The sequence below is a fragment of the Sminthopsis crassicaudata genome, chromosome 6, assembly GCF_048593235.1.
Source record: "Sminthopsis crassicaudata isolate SCR6 chromosome 6, ASM4859323v1, whole genome shotgun sequence".
NCBI classification, from domain to species: Eukaryota; Metazoa; Chordata; class Mammalia; order Dasyuromorphia; family Dasyuridae; genus Sminthopsis; species Sminthopsis crassicaudata.
The window spans coordinates 255204975-255226827 of record NC_133622.1 but is presented as its reverse complement, the minus strand read 5'-3'; the positions used below and the strand labels follow the sequence as shown (position 1 = coordinate 255226827).

The following is a 21853-nucleotide window of genomic DNA, read 5'->3' as shown; positions in this document are numbered from 1 at the left end:
AGAAGGGATAACATGGCCAAAGAAACTGTATATCACCTTGTCTACTATATTCCACTGACCAACTAGGAGAACAGTAGACTTATATGACCAATCATAACATATAGAGGGTGGGATTTTGGAGGTTCTCTGTCTGACATGTATAAAAGCTATAAGCATTTTCAAGGCTCTGGCCCTATCCTGCTGTGAATTTGGCTCACAGACCAGGATGGGCTCCACTTCTCGAGATTCTAATAAATAATTCTGCTTTCTATAAGTGATCTCTGTGGTGTCAATTTGGATAGGTCTTTTTGTCCCAAACAATCAGGACCTTCAAAGCCTGTCCATGCCTTTCATGCACATAAAGAGGGAAAGGCTTCTCTAAGTTGGGCAGGGGCAGAGGTCAGTTTGGCCTTCAGGGTTTTAAAAGCCTTGGCCAGGTCAGGTCCCCATTCAAGAAGAAGATTACCAGGGCCTTGAATAGAATAATAGAGGGGCTTGGCAGTAATCCCAACATTGGGAATCTAGATCCTGCAGAAGCCAGCCGTGCCCAGGAAAGTGAGGACCTGCTTCTTTGAGGTAGGGTCTAAAACGGTCTGTTTCCTCTCCACAGTTAGAGAGTGAGAAGTGGGGGTGAGATTGTGGCCCGAATATGTGATGGACTGGCAGGCAATGTGGGCTTTGGGTAAGGAGACACAGCTAATGTGACTTCTGGGTAATGAATCATCAGGTTTTAAAGTATGGCTAGCAAATGACTGATTGAGATCAGTGTCGGGAACAGAAAATGAAAATATTAACTAGGGAGCAAGGAATGCTTTAAAAGGTTTTGGAAAGGGTGAGGTGCTTAGGAGTGGAAATCAACCCTAATTGATTAACAACCATTGAGGGAGTGGACAAGGAGGTGAACTAAAAGCCTTCAGTTCCATCGGTTGAGAGCATGATGAGATCCGGGTGCCTCCAGGTATCTGAGCAAAGCCATCCATCTATCTCTCCAGTCAAGTAAGATAAGAATAACACCTAAGGAAGATGCTCTTTGTAAGATCTCACTGGTGCGATCTCAGCCATGGTGGAACATCATGCACGGTGAGGATCTGGGCCTTCTCGTAATCCTTTCTCTCACTGGCAAGATTGTAACTCATTTCTTATCCCAGGCCCACTCGTCTGGGCAGTGTGGCGCCTCCTAGCTGCACCCTAGAGACAGGCAGTGGGGAGCAGGAGGAGAGAAAAGTCCCTGATGCCCTTGTCTGTCTCTGTGTCCCCAGGGCGGCTGAGAGGAGCGGGGCTTCCTGGGGCTGGGAGTCATGTCCTCCACACCTGGGCAGCTGGAACATGTTCATGACAATGCGACGCAGAGAGGAGCTGATGGGGCAGCTGGAGACTTTTTTTTACATCACTGGATGCAGATCCTCATTCTGCTCCTTGCCCTGGCTGGGCTGCTGGGGAACGGCGCGGTCCTGTGGCTCCTGGGCTTTCGCGTCCCGAGGACCCCCTTCTCCGTCTACATCCTCAACCGGGCGGCGGCCGACGCGCTCTTCCTGTGTTTCACCCTTCTGCTCTGCATACGTGAATTTTACCGGTATCTGTCTGGTGGTGCTGGTGGTTCAAAGGTGTTCTTCCTCAGATACATCTGCGTGGGCCTGAGCCTCCTGGCGGCGATCAGCACCGAGCGCTGTCTCTCCGCGCTCTTCCCCGTCTGGTACCGATGCCGCCGCCCCAAGTGCACGTCGGCCGCGGTCTGCGCTGTCCTCTGGACTCTGGCCGCGGTGCTCGGCGCAATATTTAATTTTTGTCCTGAAGTCGTCTTAATCACCTACACCGTGTGGTTCCTCCTGCTCACGTGCGTGCTGTGCGCGTCCAGCCTGACGCTGCTGCTGAGGGTCCCGTGCTGCTCCCGGCGCCGGCGGCCCCCCAGGCTCTCCCTGCTGGTCCTGCTCTCGGTGCTCGTGTTCCTGCTCTGCGGCCTGCCCCCGGGGATCTTTTCTTTCCTGGCCCTTCGCTTCTCCATGCATCCCGTCCTTTATTGGATCTTTTCCCTCCTGGCCTGTATAAACAGCAGCGTGAATCCCCTCATTTACTTCTTCGTGGGCAGACAAAGGCCTGCAAAGAGGGAGCCCCTCAGGCTGGTGCTGCAGAGGGCCCTGAGGGAGGAGCAGGAGATGGAAGGTGGGATGAGGGACACTCTCCCCACAGACAGCCGGGAGGTGTAGTTGTGAGATTAAGAACAAGACCTTTTACAGGTTACCTTCCTTCTCTCCGAATTCCTCCTGCCATCCTTTTTATTGCTGCCCAAAATGTGAACTCTAACTGATAAACATTTATTAGGTGACTACTGTATGCCAGGCAGCTGGGCAGTGCAGAAGACAAGCATTGGAGGACCTGAAATGGATGCTACTGAGGTCACATCTGGCTTGAGGCACCTGCTCTGTGATCCTGGGCAAGCCACTTAATTCTATCTGCCTCAGTTTCCTTATCTTCAAAATGAGCTAGCAAAAGAAATGGCAAAGCACTCCAGTATCTTTTCCAAGGAAATCTCAGAGGAGGTCACAGAGTCACATGACTGAGTAAGATTACACCAGGCCTGACCTAAGTGTTTTACAAACACTCATGATGTACCTGGGAGGAAGGTGCTCTCTGGATATCTAGTTTTCATTTGAGGAAATTGAGGCAGACAAAAGTTCAGAGACTGGATTTGACCTCAGCTCTTCCTGATTCCTGCTCCAGTCAATGTTCTGTGCACTTGGAGCCCTCTAGTTGCTGAAGGATCCTTACCTAGGGACTGAGGACCAGGGGTTCATGTGTCATCCCAGAGGAAAATTTCTATCACAAATTACCACTGTCCTTTTCCTGAAGAGAACAGGAAGAGGAAATGTATCCTCCATGTCCCCATGTCTTCCTGCCCTCTCCTTGCCACTTTCTGTAAATGAAGAACAGAATCCTCAAGGTTCTGGGGGTCATGCTCCCCCACCTTGTCTTCTTCTCTCAGGCTTGACCCACAAGGTTCCCTTAGATCTTCTCCCCTCCCTCAAGCCTAAAAAGAGGAGATTCCAGCTCAGTTAAGTCTTCCTCCATCCTTTTCTGGGGCTCCTTTTCCTTCTTCCTCCCCCTCTCATCATTGGACTGAACCAAATACTTCTCTCCTTTAAAAGTCAAGGCTGGGGCTCCCCTCCCTTATGTCCTGTCTCTTTGTCCAGGTCCCCCCCACTCTGAGTCTCTCAGTGTTTCTAAGTTTCTGGGAATCTCTCTATTCCAATCTCTCTTTCACTCTGCATGACCCAGTTCCTGATGAGGGCAGGTATTGTAGGGGTGTTACATGATAAGCCCACCCTAATGAGACCAAAATAGGAGAAAGACACACATCAGCTTACACAATACATATTACACACTCCCCACACACGAGTCACATAGTACACACACACACACACACACACACACACACACACACACACACATTGAATGACAATCTCTTATCTGGATTGTGGGAGATCATTCAGCCTCCACTGGCTTCCTCCAATGACAATGACCTTAGTTTCAGGATGAGAAAGCTGATTTCTTAAGCACCTATTTAAATTCTATTCAGTATTATTCAATCCATGATCATTTTGAAAGAGGCAATGATTGTTAGTAATCATTTATTTAGTAATATATATCTAGTCATCATCTAATAATATAATAAGTAATTCATGGTTATATAGGAATATGTCATATAAGAATAAGTCATATAAGAATATAGATTCTGTTAGAGAGGCTTTGGGAAGATCTCATGCTCATATAATAGAAATTACTTATGTACCAGCCAGGAGACCTTCTCGCATGACACAGGATCATGAGAACCCTGACACAAAGGATCTCTACTCTGTTTCACCCACATTCCAACCTGTCAGGATGGAAAAACCCTAAGTTCCCCCAAATGTTCTTGGGGTAGTGCTCTATCTCCTCTTGCCCAACCTAAAAGGTAGCTCATGCATTTTATGACCAGCTTATGGTAATTCTGACCTGCCGATCTCAAAATTTAGTGACCCTTCTGGTACTCACATTTTAGCCTATGTATTATGGTATAATTGTATATAGTATTTATAGTATAATTATAACCCTATAAAAATGGTATCATGAGGAGAGATGACACATGAGATTGAGATGGAGGTCTAGGATCCATTTGGTTGCAAGGGGAGATTAATTCCTCCAATAAACAGTTTTTGGCTCTGAGTTTCTCTTTGGTAGTCTGGGATGATTTTTTTTTTTTTTTCCTTACAAGGTCCCTTTTTTTTTACCTGGTCCAGATACCAAATGGTTTAATCCTACAATTGTTTCAACTTTTATTTTTTAAATGATTGGTTAACATAAGGGAAACTATTCCCATAACTATTCTTGCATTCCTGGTATAAATCCTACAATGTTGCGAGCTGTCGTCTCTAAAAGCTGTCGGATCACTCTCTGGGAAGAGATCTGCTGTGTCTTCTACTCAAATCTCTCAGACAGATTCTTCTTCCTGTAACGAACCGTTGTCTCCAGGCAGTTGCTGTTAACTCTTGTCCTTAGAAGTGACTTCCCTTCCTGCAGAGAGCCCCGTCAAGCCTGATGCAATGCAGAGTCTTTCTTCTTGAATCCTGGCTCTGAATCTCCTCCAGCTCTTATCCTTCTCCAGGCCGATCTGCCCTCTGCGCCCATTGCTGTCTCTTTTTATCCTCCCAGAGAATGGGCGTGGGATAATGCAAGGGCTTCTGGGAAGAACCACCCCAGCCAATGGGCTTGCTCCTTCTATCAAGTCAACCTGAGTTCTCACCTTGTAATTGTCCAGAAAACCTGAATTCTCACCTTGTCACTATCCAGACAACCTCAGTTCTCACTTAGTAATCCTAACATCTCCCCCTTTCTTTTGATTTAGAACATAGGACAGTCATGACCTTGAAACATAAATCCATCAATATGGGAAGTATTACAGATAATTACATAAATGACCTTGAAACATAAATCCATCAATATGGGAAGTATTACAGATAATTACATAAATTACATAAGCATATAGTAACATAGTAACATAACACATGCTAGAAGTATATAACATAATCATAAATTGAAAATTTATAAATGTCCATAAGTCCATTGTCCATTAGTCTCATCTTGTGTGAGGAAGTCCAATGATTCCTGCTGATTTTAAAGTTCTTTAACAGTCTTTTTATTATCCATGCTCTTTCGGTGTAAGATGTTTCTTAGATCTTCTCCTTTATTTTGAGGTCTTTCTCTTTTTCTGTCTCTCTCTGATGGACAAGCCGAATATGACTCGTTGGCACCCATCTGATTCCTTCTCCTGCTAAAGAAATACAAGCAAACCCTCTCTCCCAGGCAGTTAACCTATCTGGTCCCTTCCATTCACCACTTTCTGGATCTCTCCACATCACCTGGCGATTATCTAAGGACAGTGGAGATGCTCTCACTGGACACTGCCCTTCTGGTGGGTTATAAAACCTGTCTGCTGGAGCCAGTGCATCTTTGTCAAAAATTAGAAAATTAATGGTATAGAGAACTAAATTTAGAAGTTCCCTAGGGCTACCTGTGGCTCCCCCTTTCTTTTGTTTTTGGAGGAGTGTCTTAATATCTCTGTTTCTTCTCTCTACTATTGCCTGCCCTTGAGGATTAAAGGGTATGCCCGTGGTATGTAAAATCTTATACTGTGCACAAAAGTGTGTAAAATGTTTGGACGTATATGCAGGTCCATTGTCTGTTTTTATTGCTTGTGGCACACCCATAATTGCAAAAGCTTGTATAAGGAATTCAGTGACCACTCGGGCTGTCTCTTTTGCTGCTGGCATTGCAAATGTGAATCCTGAAAAGGTGTCTACCACAACATGAATAAAAGATAGACGACCAAAAGATTTATAATGGGTCACATCCATTTGCCAGATTTCATTGGGTCTCAAACCACGAGGATTCTTCCCTGGAGGGAGTGTAGGAGCATGGAAAGGAAGACAAGCTGTACAGCTTTTTACTATGCTCCTAGCTTCCTCTCTTGTGATTCCAAATTGTAAACGTAAAGCTCGAGCAGCCTGATGATATTTAGAATGAGATTCTTGTGCTTCCTGAAATAAAGGACTACTGGCTAACATGGTTAGAAGGCTATCTGCCTTTGAATTTCCATCAAAAATAGGACCTGGGAGTCCACTATGTGAGTGGACATGCAAGATATAAATCTTGCCTGGATGTTTTCTCACTTGCTCTTGAAGTTCCTTAAAGAGCTGATAAATATTGGAGGCTGCAAATTTTATTTGGGCTGTGGCAATTCTTTGTACTACACCTACTGAATAGGCTGAATCAGTAATTATATTTACGTCTCCTGGGTAATAAGTGAGAGCTAGCATGATAGCAAATAATTCATTCTGTTGAGTGGATTGAAAAGGAGTCCTGATTACTCTCTTTATGGTTAAATCATGAGAGTATATGGCACAAATATTTTCTTTGGAGGCATCTGTAAAGATTGTTGGTCCTTTAAGAGGAACCTTAGAAACCTTTTCTTCAAAAATCCATTGCCAATTATGTAGTAGCCGGGTAATCTTTAATGGAGATCCATGTGCAAAATTTGGAGCGGTGGCCAATAAAATTTGCCATTCTGGGATGGTCTCACAGCATACATTAATCTGTGCGTTAGTATAGAATGTGTATATTTTTTCAGGACTTATCCCAGATAATTGTGTTACTCTCTTAAAAGCCTTTAATAAAATCCTAGCCACAAGCACTGGGTAAGGTGTAAGGCTTTGTTCTGGTTGTGCTGGGAGGTTCACCCACTCAATCACTCTGTCTCCTTGATGAAGGACTGCTGTGGGTGCCTCTTCTCACCTTGTAATTGTCCAGAAAACCTGAATTCTCACCTTGTCACTATCCAGACAACCTCAGTTCTCACTTAGTAATCCTAACACTACTTGATCACAATGTATAAAATCTTCCCATATTTTCTAATCTTTTTAGCTGATTATTTTATTTAGGATTTTTACACCCCAATTCTCTGTTGGTATTTGCTAGCATTTTGTTTAATTTTTCAGTTTTTCTTTTTCTTCCTTCTTAGTCTGATTTTTCTTGCGCAGCAAGATAACTATAAATATGTATACATATATTAAATTTAACATGGATTTCAATATATTTAACATCTATTAGACTACCTGCCAGCTAGGGGAGGGGGAGAGGAAGGAGGGGAATATTTGTAACAAAAAGTTTTACAAGGGTCAATGTTGGAAAAATTATCCATGCATATGCTTGGCAAATAAATAAATAAATAAAATTTATTGACATGTAATTGAGCAAAACAAATGCTTCTACTTCATTTAATTTCATCTTCATTAGCTGTAGATTCACACTGCATTTTTAATACTAGGTATTTGGTTTTCTTCTCTTTTTAAACCAAATTAACCAGTACTTTATAGATTTTATTAGTTTTTTTCTTACAATCAACTCCTACTTTTATTCATTAAGTCAATGGGATTTTTTCAAACAATCAATATAATTAATGTCTTCTTTAATATTTAGGATTTACAATTTAGTGTTTTATGATGCATATTGCATTTGTAAAAAATATTATTTTCATCATGTTCAATAGGAAATTTGGAATGAATATATTAATAACTAAGTCATTTCCAAGCTACCATTTTCCCAAAAAACTCCGACTTGGGAATCAATCTTACAATGAAATTTGAAATGTTCACTCAGTCCTTTACAACATTCTCCTCTGTGTATTAATTGGAGAATCAAATATTACAGATCCTGTTCTTGTCAAAAAACTTTTCTTCTGTCCCTCACCAAGTAATAATTCCCAGCTTTTGAAACAATCATTTAAGAACTGTTCTCACAGGATTGGAGCACACCCATATTGTCCTGCACTCCTGGGCTTGTCATGGAAAACTACTCAGGCCCTGAAAATAATTGTATTATAATCCACCTTTCACCTCCCTTCCCACTTATGATTTGGGTATAAAAGCTCTACCTTTCCTGCTACAAGTAGAGGTCTCCCACCCAGAAGAATTGTTGCAAACTCTATTCTTCATTCTGAAAGTGATGAATTACACTGCTAGTTGAGCTCTAAAATCTGTCTCTGGGCCTGTTTTGAACAGATCCAGATATTCAGTGTAGAGACCAAGACAGTGAAATTCTTCTGACATTCATTGGGGGCAGTGGCTTTAAGGGGTGAACTTAGAAGTGAAGCCTTGAACTCTCCAGGAGATGAGGGAAGAGGTTAGACCCCACTGGACCTTGGAGACCAGCTGAACCCAGTTGAGACTTGCCTACTCTGGCAAGAGAGACAGGGACTGCATCCAGATCTCTAATAAAGAGAAGGTGACCTTCTCCTGAAGCAATCCATTTTCCTTTGGGACAATTCTGATTTTTGAGATGTTCTGTCCCCATCCTTGCAACTCTTTCTTGCTGGGCTGCTCCCATTGCTCCTCATTCCACTCTCTGGGCTCAAGTAACACAAGGGTATCTTTTATCTGAAAGCCCTTCCTGAAGATTTAAAGACTCTCACCTTCTAAGTCTTTACTTCTATATAGACAGGGTGAATTCAGTAGAAATCATTTTCTTGTATCATATTGCCTAAATTTCTCTTATCTCCCCTTCTGCCTATGAAAAAGAAAGATGTGAAGGTGACATACATATGAATTAATTTAAAGACAACAGAAAACAGTCCCTTTCATTGTTGTTTTAATATGGAAAAGTTTAGTGATAAAATAAGCAAGGTTTTTTTTAAAAGTATTTTTCTGTGAAAGAAAATAATTACATTAATTGTTATAGGCTATAAGCTACTGCTACTTACTGTAGATGATTTAAATATTTCTAGGAAAGGGGGAAAACTTTGTTTTAATTTTTTAACAACAGCTGACATATGAGTGTGAAGAAGCACACCTTAAGACAGTTTGGGACAGAAAATTAGCAATATCATAATTTTTAAAAATCATCTTGTGAACCATTTTTTGTTTGTTTATTTTTTTGGTTTTGGTTTGTGCAGAGGCAATTGGAATTAAGTGACTTGCCCAGGGTCACACAGCTAGGAAGTACATGAATTTCCTGAGTCTAGATTTGAATTTAAGTCCTCCTAACTTCAGGGCCAGTGTTCTATCTACTGGGTCATCTAGCTATCCTTTTGTGAGCAATTTAAACTTCACTTGTGTGGAGATATTTTTAAGGACTAGATAAAATTACCATTTTTTCCTCACATTATTGTGATAATAATTAGCAATAAAATGTTTACCAAACTTTTCCATATGTATTTATATATGTGTGTATATATACAAATATTCAATAATTCTTTCCATAATATATAGTTATGTAGGAGTATATATAAATACATTATAAAAATATGTGTATATACACTATATGTATATGTATATATATATATATATATATATATATATATATATATACACGAATATATATATATCTATGTTCACTTATTAGAAATATTCATTCAGGGCAGCTAGGTGGTGCAGTGGTTAGAGCACCAGCCTTGAAGTCAGGAGGACCTGAATTCAAATATGATTTCAGACATTTAACACTTCTTAGCTGTGTGACTCTGGGCAAGTCACTTAACCCCAATTGCCTCAGCAATATATATATATATATATATATATATATATATATATATATATATATGTATGTATATGTATATATATATATATGTATGTATATGTATATATATATATACATATATATATGTATATATACATATATATATATATGTATATATACATATATATATATATATGTGTGTGTGTGTGTGTGTGTGTGTGTGTGTGTATTCATTCAACATTTTTTCTTTTATTTTTTTAGTTAACATTCACCTGGGTATAAAAATAAATCATTAGTAATTTAAGAAAATAATTATATCCTTGAAGTACACATTGTCTATGTATAATAATTCATTCAAAGAACAGGAAAACACTGGCTACTTATTGATCAACAGATATCCATTTCTAAAGGTATTACATATTAAATCTCTATGGCACAAATAAATCTTTTAGACTGGATTCTGTTGAAACCAATTTGGCTCAAGATATAATTTCAATATTTGCTAATCCAGATATACTTTCACAACCACAAATCACTTGTGAACTATAAGCACAGTTGTAAATTCTTCCCACGACTTTGACAATTAGTATCTGTCATAAAAGAAGGGATCCCAGTTTCTCAGTAAACCAATTCACTATTTTAGAATTTTACCACATTTAGCAAGTTTTTTTCACACATTTTCTTGAGATGTTATGATCTTACACTAATCGAAGGTTCCAAGGGATCTGACACATTTACAGACCAATGATCTGAGTGGTAAAGGCAATTTGCAAATTTGACCCCATCAGCTTATTTCAAACATTGTTAGCTCCACTAGTATTTCATTTGACTTAGAGTTATAATCCAATTCTTATAAAGGGACAGCAGTTAGATGTTGCATTGCATGGAGTACTGGGTCTGGGATTAGCAAGACTCATCTTCCTAAATTCAAAAGTCATTGTCAGACACTTACTAGCTGTGTAATCCTAGGCAAGTTGCTTAACCCTGTTTACCTCAGTGTCTTCACCTATAAAATGAATTGGGGAAGGAAATGGCAAAAGTGCTCCAGTATCTTTGCCAAGAAAATCCCAAATGTGCTCACAGAGACTCAGACATGACTGGAACAATCAAACATAACCAATTCCTGTAAAAATTGTACTCGAAGGTAAAGCCAAGATATTGGAATAAAGGCAGGAACTTGCCCAATCTCTACCTCAAACCACTATAAATTTCTCTAAATAATGACTCTAAACAAATTTTAGAGCATTAAGAACATCCAAAAAAGACAAAGTAGAACATTTCCCGGCTGAAGACAACTTAGAAGGTCAACAGAAAAGCCATGAAGATGGAAGTCCATCATGTAGCTTGAGTACAGACTGCACCAATGCAGCCCCAGCCCCAATGCCAGCAAAGCAGGACTCTAGATTTTAGTGTTACACTGGGACAGGGACACTCCTAACAGCTCCAGGGCAGAAAAGAGTGCTTGTGGTCAGGTCCCTAAAAGGATCTCTGAAAATAGCTGCACACAACTGCTAAAACTTAGGGCAATGCACCCTCCACTGTGGAAACAGATCAACTTTTAAAAAAGAGTTAAAAGCTTAGTAATAGGCTAGGGAAATGAATAGACAACAGAAAAGGCTTCTGACCATAGAAAATTACTAAAGTAATAAGAAATACCAAAATATACACTCAGGAGAACTTAGCAAAATCAAAGCTCTAATCTCCAAGAAAAAATAAGAATTAGTCTCAGGCTATGAAAAACCTCAAAAAGAATTTTGAAAATCAAGTAAGAGAGACAGAGGAAAAAACTAGAAAAAGAACTGAGAGTGGTGCAAAAGGAAATACAAAAACCTACTGAAGAGAAGAATGCCTTAAAAAGCAAACTTGCCAAATGGGAAAGAAAGTAAAAAAATTCACTTAGGAAAATAATTCCTTAAACATTAGAATTGAGCAAATGAAAGCTAATGACTTTATGAGAAATCAAGATAAGTTAAAGGAAAACCAAAAAATGAAAAAATAGGGAAAAAATGTGCAATGGGTCATTGAAATAACACTTGACCTGGAAAACAGATGCAAGAGAGATAATTTAAAAATTATTAGTCTACCTGAAAATCATCCTCAAAAAAAGAGCATGGACATCATCTTTCAAGAAGTTATCAAGGAAAACTGTCCTAATATTCTAGAACAAGAGATCAAAATAAAAATTTAAGGATCCACCTATCACCTCCAGAAAGAGATCCCAAAGTGAAAGCTCCCAGGAATATTACAGATAAATTCCAGAACTCCCAGGTCAAGGAGAAAATAGTGCAAGTATCCAGAAAGAAACAATTTTTAGTATAGAGGAGCCACAGTCAGGATAACACAAGATTTAGCAGCTTCTACATTAAAGAACCAGAGGGTTTGGAATATGACTTTCCAGAGAGCAATGGAGCTAGGATTACAACCAAGAACCACCTACCCAGAAAAACTGAGTATAATCCTACAGAGGAAAAGGTGCAAATTCTTTGAAAAAGAGAATTTTCAAGCATTTGCAATGAAAAGATAAGCATTGAATAAAAAATCTGATTTTCAAATACAGGACTCAGGAGTAGCATAAGGAGATGATCAGGAAAATGTACCAAAATATACACTCAGGAGAATATAGCATAAGGGATACAAGTTTTATCTGTTTACACTTCTACATGGGAAGATGATATTTGTAACTCAGTAGAACTTTATTATGGCAGTTCAAAGGAATATAGTATAGACAGAGGGCACGGGTATGAGCTGAATATGAAGGGATAATATAAAAAATGAAATTAAGTGAGACACATATATTGTATTTAGGTTATATTGTAACACATGTAAAATGTATGGGATTATCTGCCATGGGGGGAGGGAGTGGAGGGAGGGAGGGGATAATTTGGAAAAATGAATAAAAAAAATAAAAATAAAAATAAAAAAAAAACAAAAAAAAAAGAAATTAAGGGTGAGAGAGGAATGTACTGGGTGAAAAAGAAAGGGAGAAGTGGAAGGAAGGAAGGAAGGAAGAGGAAGGAAGGAAGGAAGGAAGGAAGGAAGGAAGGAAGGAAGGAAGGAAGGAAGGAAGGAACAAAGGAAGGAAGGAAGGAAGGAAGGAAGGAAGGAAGGAAGGAAGAAGGAAGGAAGGAACGAAGGAATGAAGGAACGAAGGAAGGAAGGAGCGAGGAAGGAAGGGAGGAAGGGAGGGAGGAAGGGAGAGAAGAAGGAAGGAAAGAAGGAAGGAAGGAAGAAGAGAGCAGAGGGGGAAGAGAGAAAATGGAGGAGAAAAGGAGCAGGAAATTAAGTTGTTAGAGGACCATCCTTTATTATGGATGTATGTATATATCTACAGATACAGATACATATACACAAATATTTATATATATAAACATATGGATATTGATGTATCTTGAGACACATATACACACATTTTACATATATGAAGGCAAGTGAGATAAATGGGTATATTTATAACAACAGATCGGTAGGCGGCTGTTACAGGAATCCATCCCACAGTCTCCAGCCCCGGCTCCATTACTTCAGTACTGACAAGCCCCGGGGCCCACGTATTCCCACCCGATATTCTGCCATTGCTTGTGCCCACCCTAAAGACACAGAAGAACTTCATTCTGGAAAAAAAAAAAAAGACCCGAACTCCAGCACAACACAATGGGCATTGCCTGGGATTGGAGCCAAGATTCTGCTAGTGGCTAACTGTGACCTCAGGGGTCATTCCCCTCCCCGGGCTTCATCTTCCTGCTCTGAAAAGCCTGGCTCCTAATATCACTTCTCACCCCAAGTGCCGATCCAAGTTTGGGAAATCTCCGGGGCCAAGTTTTACTTTGTATCCCTTGAGGCTCAGAGGTGGCTACTTTGTAAAGCAAAAGCATTTAGGGAAGTAACAAAGTAACCCTCATGTTAGGAATCATCCCCGGCTAGTCCAGAAGGTGGGGAGGGAAAGGAAGTCTCAGGAAGAATTGAGAGCCGGGGATCTGGCCTCCAGGAAATCTCCCTGGCTCTGAGTGTGCCTCAGGTCCCCTGAGGATATCCAGTGGGGCAGGGAGCAGGGCCAGGAGCTGCCCGAGGCCTCCGTTCTTGCTCTGGGGCTGGAGGTATTCCTTCCACCACAAAATCTAGAGCTCAGCTCCCTCCAGGGCCCTATCCGGTTCCTCAAAGGTGACAAGGGAACCCTGTCCCTCCCCTCCATGCTATTACCTCCAGGACAGGGAAGCGGGTCTGCCAGGAGAAAATGGGGTTTCCTGGGCTGACTGACCTGGGAGTAATGGTCCTTCCTCTGACTACGGGCTGTTTGCACACTGAGACCACAGCAAGTGGCCTTCAGACAAGTCCTTGTGGTTTCCAGGGTAGCAGTTCTGTCATTCAGGGCCTTGGGTTATCAAAGTGTTCCCTGAAGGGAATTGTCTCAGCATCTCTCTATGACTTACTCATGGTGCTCCTCCTCATGCCTTATGACCTACCCACCCCCCCCCATGTGGCCACCCAGGCTGGTATGTTCAGTTCTCAAACTGCACTTTACCCACTTGTTCCAACTCAATGGTTTTACCCAGGAGACTTCTCTAAGATCCTGACTTGGGAAGGAAGCTTGGGTCAGATGAAGGAGTCTAGATGATGTTCCAAAGCCGGCCTTCTATATCCCAGAGACCCCATTACTTTCTCAGCCCTACCCCATTTCTCACACATCATTTGCTTGGGAATGTTTGGTCTCATCTCTGCTCCCTTCCTCTCAGGCCATCAGGTGATAAAACAACAAAATCAGAATGAACAACAAAAATAATCCGAGCACATTAAGCACTATTATATCCTAACGAAATTAGGAACACAAAAGAAATAGAAGAATATCTTCAAAAATATAAAATAGCCAAACTTTAGAAGACCAGATAGATATTCTAAATAATGCAAACTCTGATTCAGCTACAAGGAAACTGTAGAAAATGCTTCTGGTCCCAAAGAATTTACAGGGAAATTCTATCAGATTTTTCTTAAACAGGTAATACAACACAACAACAGAACAAATAAAAAGGAAACGTAACAGAATGATAAAGATTAAGTGGGACTCAAATGAAGACACAGGATGGCCCATCCCCAGTCCATCTCATCACACAGTTGGATGGTTTTCAGATGTTTTCAGGGCATTGATCATCCGTGTTGACTTGTCCCTCTCTAAAAAAATAATTGCCTTGCAAGACTGGATTTCCCGGCGGAGTTGGATCGGTGGAGAAGGCTTAGAAAAGATCAAGTGAGCTTCATGCTCCATTACGGCCTCCATTGCCACATATCATTCTCACCAGCTTGGAGAGGTCATGTGGTCTCACTAACAGGATCTCAGACATTAAGTCCAGAAGAATCCCAGCTGGGACATTATGAGCAAGTTAGCTAACCCTTCGAAGCCTGTTTCCTCATCTCGGTTTTGAGAATAATACTATTGTGTGAATAAAAAATAGCAATCTAGTGTTTGACAAACCCAAAGATCCCAATTTTTGGGATAAGAATTCATTATTTGACAAAAACTGCTGGGAAAACTGGAAATTAGTATGGCAGAAACTAGGCATGGACCCACATTTAACACCACATACCAAGATAAGATCAAAATGGGTCCATGATTTAGGCCTAAAGAACAAGGTCATAAATAAATTAGAGGAACATAGGAAAATTTACCTCTCAGACTTGTGGAGGAAGAAGGAATTTGTGACCAAAGGAGAACTAGAGATCATTATTGATCACAAAATAGAAAATTTTGATTACATCAAATTAAAAAGCTTCCGTACAAACAAAACTAATGCAAACAAGATTAGAAGGGAAGTAACAAATTGGGAAAACAATTTTACAGTCAAAGGTTCCGATAAAGGCCTCATTTCCAAAATATATAGAGAACTGACCCTAATTTATAAGAAATCAAGCCATTCTCCAATTGATAAATGGTCAAAGGATATGAACAGACAATTTTCAGATGATGAAATTGAATCTATTTCCACTCATATGAAAGAGTGTTCCAAATCACTATTGATCAGAGAAATGCAAATTAAGACAACTCTGAGATACCACTACACACCTGTCAGATTGGCTAAGATGACAGGAACAAATAATGATGAATGTTGGAGGGGATGTGGGAAAACTGGGACACTGATACATTGCTGGTGGAGTTGTGAAAGAATCCAGCCATTCTGGAGAGCAATTTGGAACTATGCCCAAAAAGTTATCAAACTGTGCATACCCTTTGATCCAGCAGTGCTGCTACTGGGCTTATATCCCAAAGAAATACGAAAGACGGGAAAGGGACCTGTAGGTGCCAAAGTGTTTGTGGCAGCCCTTTTCATAGTGGCCAGAAACTGGAAGGTGAATGGATGCCCATCCATTGGAGAATGGTTGGGTAAATTGTGGTATATGAAGGTTATGGAATATTATTGCTCTGTGAGAAATGACCAGCAGGAGGAATACAGAGAGGCCTGGAGAGACTGACATCAACTGATGCTGAGTGAAACGAGCAGAACCAAGAGATCATTGTATATTTCAACAATGATACTGAACGAGGATGTATTCTGATGGAAGTGGATTTCTTCAACATAGAGAAGAGCTAATCCAATTCCAATTGATCAATGATGGACAGAATCAGCTACATCCAGAGAAGGAACACTGGGAAATGAGTGTAAACTGAGAGCATTTTTTTGTTTTTCTCCCCAGACTTTTACCTTCCGAATACAATTCTTCCTTTGCAACAACAACAACAACAACAAAATGCGGTTCTGCACATATGTGTTGTACCTAGGATATACTATAAGATATTTAATATGTATGGGAATGCCTGCCATCTAGGGGAGGGGATGGAGGGAAGGAGGGAAAAAACTCAGAACAGAAGGGAGTACAAGGAATAATGTAAAAAATTACCTATGCATATGTACTGTCGAAAAAATGTTATAATTATAAAATTAATAAAAAAAAGAATAATACTATTGCCTATTCGATAACTCCAGTTATTGTTATATCCAATATTATTATTGCCCATTCGATAGTTGGAGTTATTCTGAGGCTCACATGAGAATGTTATATAACTGAGCTAGCATCGGTATCAGCACCGTCTGAGTCCGACCCAACTCCGAGCAGCTGCCGACAGGAGGGGACGGAGTTCACGGGGTTCTGGACTTTGGTCCCCAAGTCTCTTGCCAAGAAGGCTTTAAGATTCTTGGAGAGAAGTGCTTCCATAAGAGACAGACAGATGGTGCTTCAGGGAACTAAAGGTCACGGTCTCTGTGAGAGGGAGAGCTAAATCTGCCCCCCCCCCAAAGTGAGTTCCTGAGCATGGCCTGCGGGCTCTCAGTCCAAGAAGTTAAGATCTGAGGGGAATGGCTGCTCCATCCCTCTTTAACCCCCCCCCCCCATCCCATGCAGCTGACTCAGGAGGAAGGGTCTGATTGAGCTCAAGCCTAAGGCTGAGACAAGGGAGATCGGCCCTCCGTGCCAGCTTTCCCTACAAGCCCCTTCCTGGCGTCTGGCAGGGATGGGCGGGGCCACTGACGCCTCCTCTCCCTCTCCAGTTACCTCCCAGAACACCCAGGGGCCTTCTTTCTAAGGGATGAGTGGGCCCAAACCTCAGGGTCCATGATCCCAGATTAACTGCATTTAGGAAACATTGCTGCATTAGCAACCTTGGGTCTCTCCTCTCCTGATGACTCAGTTTCCCAGGAAAGTCTTAGGAGCTCCAGGGTCTCCAACAGAGCCAGGACTCCGTAATCCAAGGAGCCGCTAGGTGAAAGTTGGGGGAGAAAACCTGCCCGAGAGCGTGGGACTGGAAGGCAGGGGCGCCCGGGGCCCACAAATGTCACCCGCGGATTTCAGAAGAACATTTTTATTTTCAACCGTTTTTGAAAAGTATCGAAAACCCACTGAAGCCAGAGCAGGCAGACCTGAGCGTCGCCAACCAGAGTGATGGGAAAATGGCATTGGAGGCAGAGAGAGGAGGAGAAACCCCGGGGGAGGGGGAGGCGCCCGCGCCTGGGTCACAGCCACACTGCAGGGGCGTCCCTCAGACCAGGTCTTCAAAGTCCTGATCCCCTTCGGCGCCTTCTAGTTTCATCACCTGGAAGAAGACGGGGGAGGGGAGAAAGCTAGAAAGGGGAGCCCAGGCTGGGACCCCACTCCGCCGGCCGCCAGCAGTCTCAGCAGAGCCCAGGGAGTGAGTCCAGCCGACTCCTACAGCTTTCAGACTTTCTGCCTTGCTTTCCTCTTGAACAACAGTGAGTTCAAATCCTCCTCCAGACACTGATGGGGCCGATTTCCTCAGCTTTGCGCTAATCGGTGCCCTGTCTTTTTATGATCCTGAGCAGTAAGACGCATTAGCTTTCCTGGGCAAGCCCGGCCTGTGCCGTCACGTGTGGCGGAGCAGAACCCGGGCTCCCAGGCCCGAAGGTCAGGAACCCCCGGGCCCCACAAGGTGATGAGCCCTGAGCCTGAACAAGTGCCAGGGCCAAGACTGGGGGAGGGGAGCAGGAAGCAGCCCTGGAGCCCCCAGATTGCACGGGGGGTCCCAAGGCTCTTGGTGGGGTGTCTGAGTAACGCCACGCTGTGCCCTGCCTGAAAGGTGGCTCTGCCTTGAAAGCCTCAGCTTCCTGCTGACTAAGAGGTGACTGGCACCCCTTTCCTTGGCTCCTTGTGAGCTGGAGGGAGATTCTCCCCGGGGCAGAAATGAGGAGGTCGCTGCGAGCCCTCGGGAACCTCCGGGGCATCGCCCTGCGTGCCCGGCCTTAGTGCCCATGGGCCCAGGCTCACCTGGTGGTCGATGCAGCGGAACTGCCAGGGCCAGTTGGACTGGTACAGGAAGGGCCTCAGGTCGAACCTGTTGTCGTCCGGGCTGTAGTTCTCGGCGTGATAGGAAGGCGTGAGGACGGTCATTTTGTGCCTGTTCAGGGAGTACATCCGGAAAAAGTGTTTCACCTTCTCGGCCACCTGGAGGAGGAAGCCCCGGGTGGGGGCGTTAGCTCTGAGTGGGGAGGGGGCACAAGGAGGACAGGAAACCTGTGGGTCTGGACAGCGACTCTCCCTGCCCACCTGCCCAAGGCCGGGAGAACAGCCGGCCCATTTCAGGCTGGGGAGGACAGGCTGGGGAGGACAGGCCGGGGAGGACGGGGGTCCCTGACCAGCCATTACCCAGGGCTGATTCTGCACGGACGTATTTCCCAGAGAAGCACTTGGAAGGCAGGCCTGGGACATTTCTGCCCCTGGGCCCAGCATGTGGTAGGCACAAGATAAACGCCCGGCGGCAGTTGGAGCGGCCTCTGGAGAAAACTGGGTCCTTACTGCATTCCTGCGCCCCCTGCACCCCAATCCTGAGCGAGCAGAGGTGGGCTCCCCGGATGAGCCCAGCCCTCGGTCGGACTCAGAACTGGCTTTCTACCACACTGACTTCCTCCACTAAGTACGGCCCACGGGGCCCGGTTCTAGCTTGCTTTCGAAAGTGTAAGGTCCCACGGGACTGGGTGGAGTCCGGGGGTCCCTTCCCTTCCACCGAGAGATCCGCCGTCTCCCAGCCCCGCCCCCACGGCCCCAGGTGGAAGGGGAGCTCGGAGCCCCGCGTCGCCCCAGAGCGGGGGCCTGGTCCAGTGAGCTCCAGGGGCGGCGGCTACCTCTCTGGGGGTGCAGATCTCCTTCCACATGTTGATGAGTTTGCAGAACATGCTGTAGGGCCCCGCCTTCCCCATCTTCCTCAGCTTCCCAAAGACAGACAGCTCCTTGTAGGTCATCCCCATGTCTTCCTGTAGGAACAAGAAGTCCCAGACGTTAGGAGATGGCCCGCCGGCTGGGGAAGGGCTGGGAGGAAGAGACGTGAATTCGAATCCTGTCTCTCAGCCTCCCAGGTCCACTCACCATCCCCTCCATCCGCCTGACCATCCCCAGGCCACTGCGCTGACCGTAGGGTCCCAGCTCTGGGGAGGCAAGAGGCCTTCTTTGTACCAACCAGGGGTGGGCTGCCCCATGTAGTACCAGGGAGCCGGGGAGGCTCAAGGGGGAGGAGCAAAGTGGCCATGCCCACCTAAATGAGGGGACGTCTCAACTCAAACCCCAAATGCCTCCGAGGGCCCGGGGGTCTTGCACAGCCTCACAGTGGGAGGAGGCTGGCCAGGAAAGGGAGGCCCCAGCACCCTTCCAATATGGTCCCCCCCGGCTCTTGGACCCCCGGGTCATTTCCTGTCCCCTCTGTGCCAAAAGCATGGCTTTTCCCCTGATCAGCCCGTTTTCAGGAGTCTTCTTCACTAAATATTATGGACCCACTTTCCTGAGGGAGAAACCGAGCCTCGGCAAGGTCCAGTGATTTGTTCAGGGCCCCCCAGCCACGAATCAGGACAAGAAGCGTTCTTCTGCAGCTCCGGGGGCAAAGATGTCAATGAGAACAACCACGAGGGAGCGGTGAGGTCTGCCCGGCCTTAAACCCGCCGTCTTATTCCATCCTCACCATAACCCTCGAAGGTGGCTGCTGTAGCCTCCCCCATTTTACAGGCCAGAAAACTGAGTCAGGGGCATTTAAGTGGCGTATCTGAGACAGAATTCGAAGTCGGCCTTCCTGTGCGCCAGCCCCCCTCCCCGCCCGTGCCAGCTCCCCGGTGGGATGGGCTCCCAGAGGCTCTGGGGCCTCCTTGGAAGCTCACAGCGGGAGCCCGAGACTCCTCTGCTAGAGGAAGGAGCCTCCGCCCAGGGTTCTGCCAGCCGGGTACCTCATCGGTCTGGACCACCTGCCCCTCGGCCAAGGGCTCCAGCTCGGCGGTGGCCGGCGCCGACACGATGCTACAAGACAAGGAGGCGGGCCTGAGTGCGGCCCTGGCTGTCCCTCTCCTCCTGGGAGGGCGGGGGGCCAGAGCACCCCCAATCCTGGGCACGGAGGGGCGGGGAGCCCCCAGGGATGGATCTGCCTTGATGACTCCTCCAGCCCCACCCCCAAAAAGCTTTTCCTCCCAGCTCCAAGTAATCCCATCCAAGCGGCTTCGGCCAAGAGTTCCAGACCCTCCTCTGAGTGTCTCTGATGAGTCCCTTTGGGAGGAAGGGGAGGGGAAGGGAACCCTACTTACCAAGCCCCCCTCCCTCCTCCCGGATCCCTGCTGGGGCTCACCGCGGGGGCCACGCCCTCCTCCAGACCTTCCTGGTCCCCCCTCCCCACTTGTTAGGGGCCCATCTTCAATAACACTTTGGACCAGGGGTCTTGGGGACCCTACGTTCCCACCTGTCCTAAGCGGGCTGCGCATCTTCCAAACTTAACTGTTAATTAGATAGGGAGCGCGCCTTGCTGTACACAGTAAGTGCCGACTAATCGCTCCCAGACTATTACAGTGGAGGCCTTGAATGCCAGGCGGGGGGGGGTGTCCAGAAGGGCCCAGGTGTGTGGGAGGGCCCAAAGGCCAGGCCGGGCGGGGGCAGCGCCCACCTCCTCAGGGAGAGCAGACGGAAGCGCTCGATGCAATACTGGATGAAGGTCTTGAGGTCGGTCTTGCTGATGCCGCCGATGGGGTTGATGTCTGCGCTGGAGCAGTCGTACTTGGTCAGGTAACCGCGGAGGCTGCGAGCAAAGACTCATGGGGGGGGACGGGACGGGGTGGGCCCGGCGGGCCGGATGCAGAGGCGGCTCCAGCCCAGCCCTCCCGCAGCCTCTCCTCCCTCGGGCCCGGCCCGAGCCCCAGCTCCGGCCCGCGGCTCCCTCCCTGGCGGATCTCGGCCCCTCCGGCCCCTACCTCTCATCCACGTTGGTGGAGCCGAGCACCAGGAGCCCCCCTCGCATGCCCCGGGACCAGAAGCTCAGCTGAGCGAAGAGGTAGGCAAAGACCATCCGGACTCGCGCCTGCGAAACAAAGGGAACCAGAGGGGGGCGTAGCAGCCGGCTTCCTTCACTCTGCTCAGAGGGGAGGGGGCCGGCCCCCCAGAGGCGGGGAAGAATCTGGGGCGCCCCCTCCACGGCAGCCCGGCAGAGCCTGTGGGCACCCAGAACGACAGCCCCCTGGGAAGGGGGTGAAGGAGGGAGGGTCAGCGTCAGAGAGGCGGACAGCGAGCACGTCCTGCCCCCCGCATCCTGACCACGTGCCCCCCCTTCTCTCCAGCGCTGCTGCCTGCCATCCCCCATCTGGATTATTGCAATGGCTGATGGGACGGCCTCTGGTCAATGACCATGTGCAGTCTCTTCCCTTCTGAGCCTCAGTTTCCCCATCTGTCAAAGGAAAGGGCCGGACCCTCGGCCTGAGACCTGCCCCACCGCCCTCCACCCTGAGGGTCTGAAGCCTACGGGACGGGGTCACGGCCGAGCTGGTGGTGTTAGTGGTAGTATAAGCTGCTGCCCAGAACGATTCCGGGCGAGAAACCTCCT

At 45.7% G+C, this 21853-nt stretch overlaps 2 protein-coding genes across 6 annotated transcripts in view; one reads left to right on the top strand and one right to left on the bottom strand.

Annotated features, from left to right (window-relative positions):
* Positions 1-1244: 1244 nt before the first annotated feature.
* Positions 1245-2183, top strand: LOC141546604 (mas-related G-protein coupled receptor member X2-like). Its single transcript, XM_074274555.1, has one exon. The coding sequence runs from the start codon at positions 1278-1280 to the stop codon at positions 2181-2183; it is 906 nt and encodes a 301-aa protein (XP_074130656.1). The 5' UTR covers positions 1245-1277.
* Positions 2184-17343: 15160 nt separating this feature from the next.
* NADSYN1 (NAD synthetase 1) overlaps positions 17344-21853 on the bottom strand; it is a 23800-nt gene continuing 19290 nt past the window's right edge. The window contains exons 16-21 of one of the 5 annotated variants that reach the window (XM_074274431.1): positions 21228-21334; positions 20924-21055; positions 20220-20289; positions 19134-19262; positions 18280-18409; positions 17344-17590 (exon numbers count right to left, since the gene is read on the bottom strand). In XM_074274431.1, coding sequence (XP_074130532.1) covers positions 17550-17590; positions 18280-18409; positions 19134-19262; positions 20220-20289; positions 20924-21055; positions 21228-21334 — 609 coding nt within the window. In that variant the 3' untranslated portion in view covers positions 17344-17549. Of the gene's footprint in view, positions 17591-18279; positions 18457-19133; positions 19263-20153; positions 20290-20923; positions 21056-21227; positions 21335-21853 lie in introns of all 5 variants that reach the window. The other 4 variants (XM_074274428.1, XM_074274429.1, XM_074274430.1 and 1 more) reach the window with 4 other exon arrangements.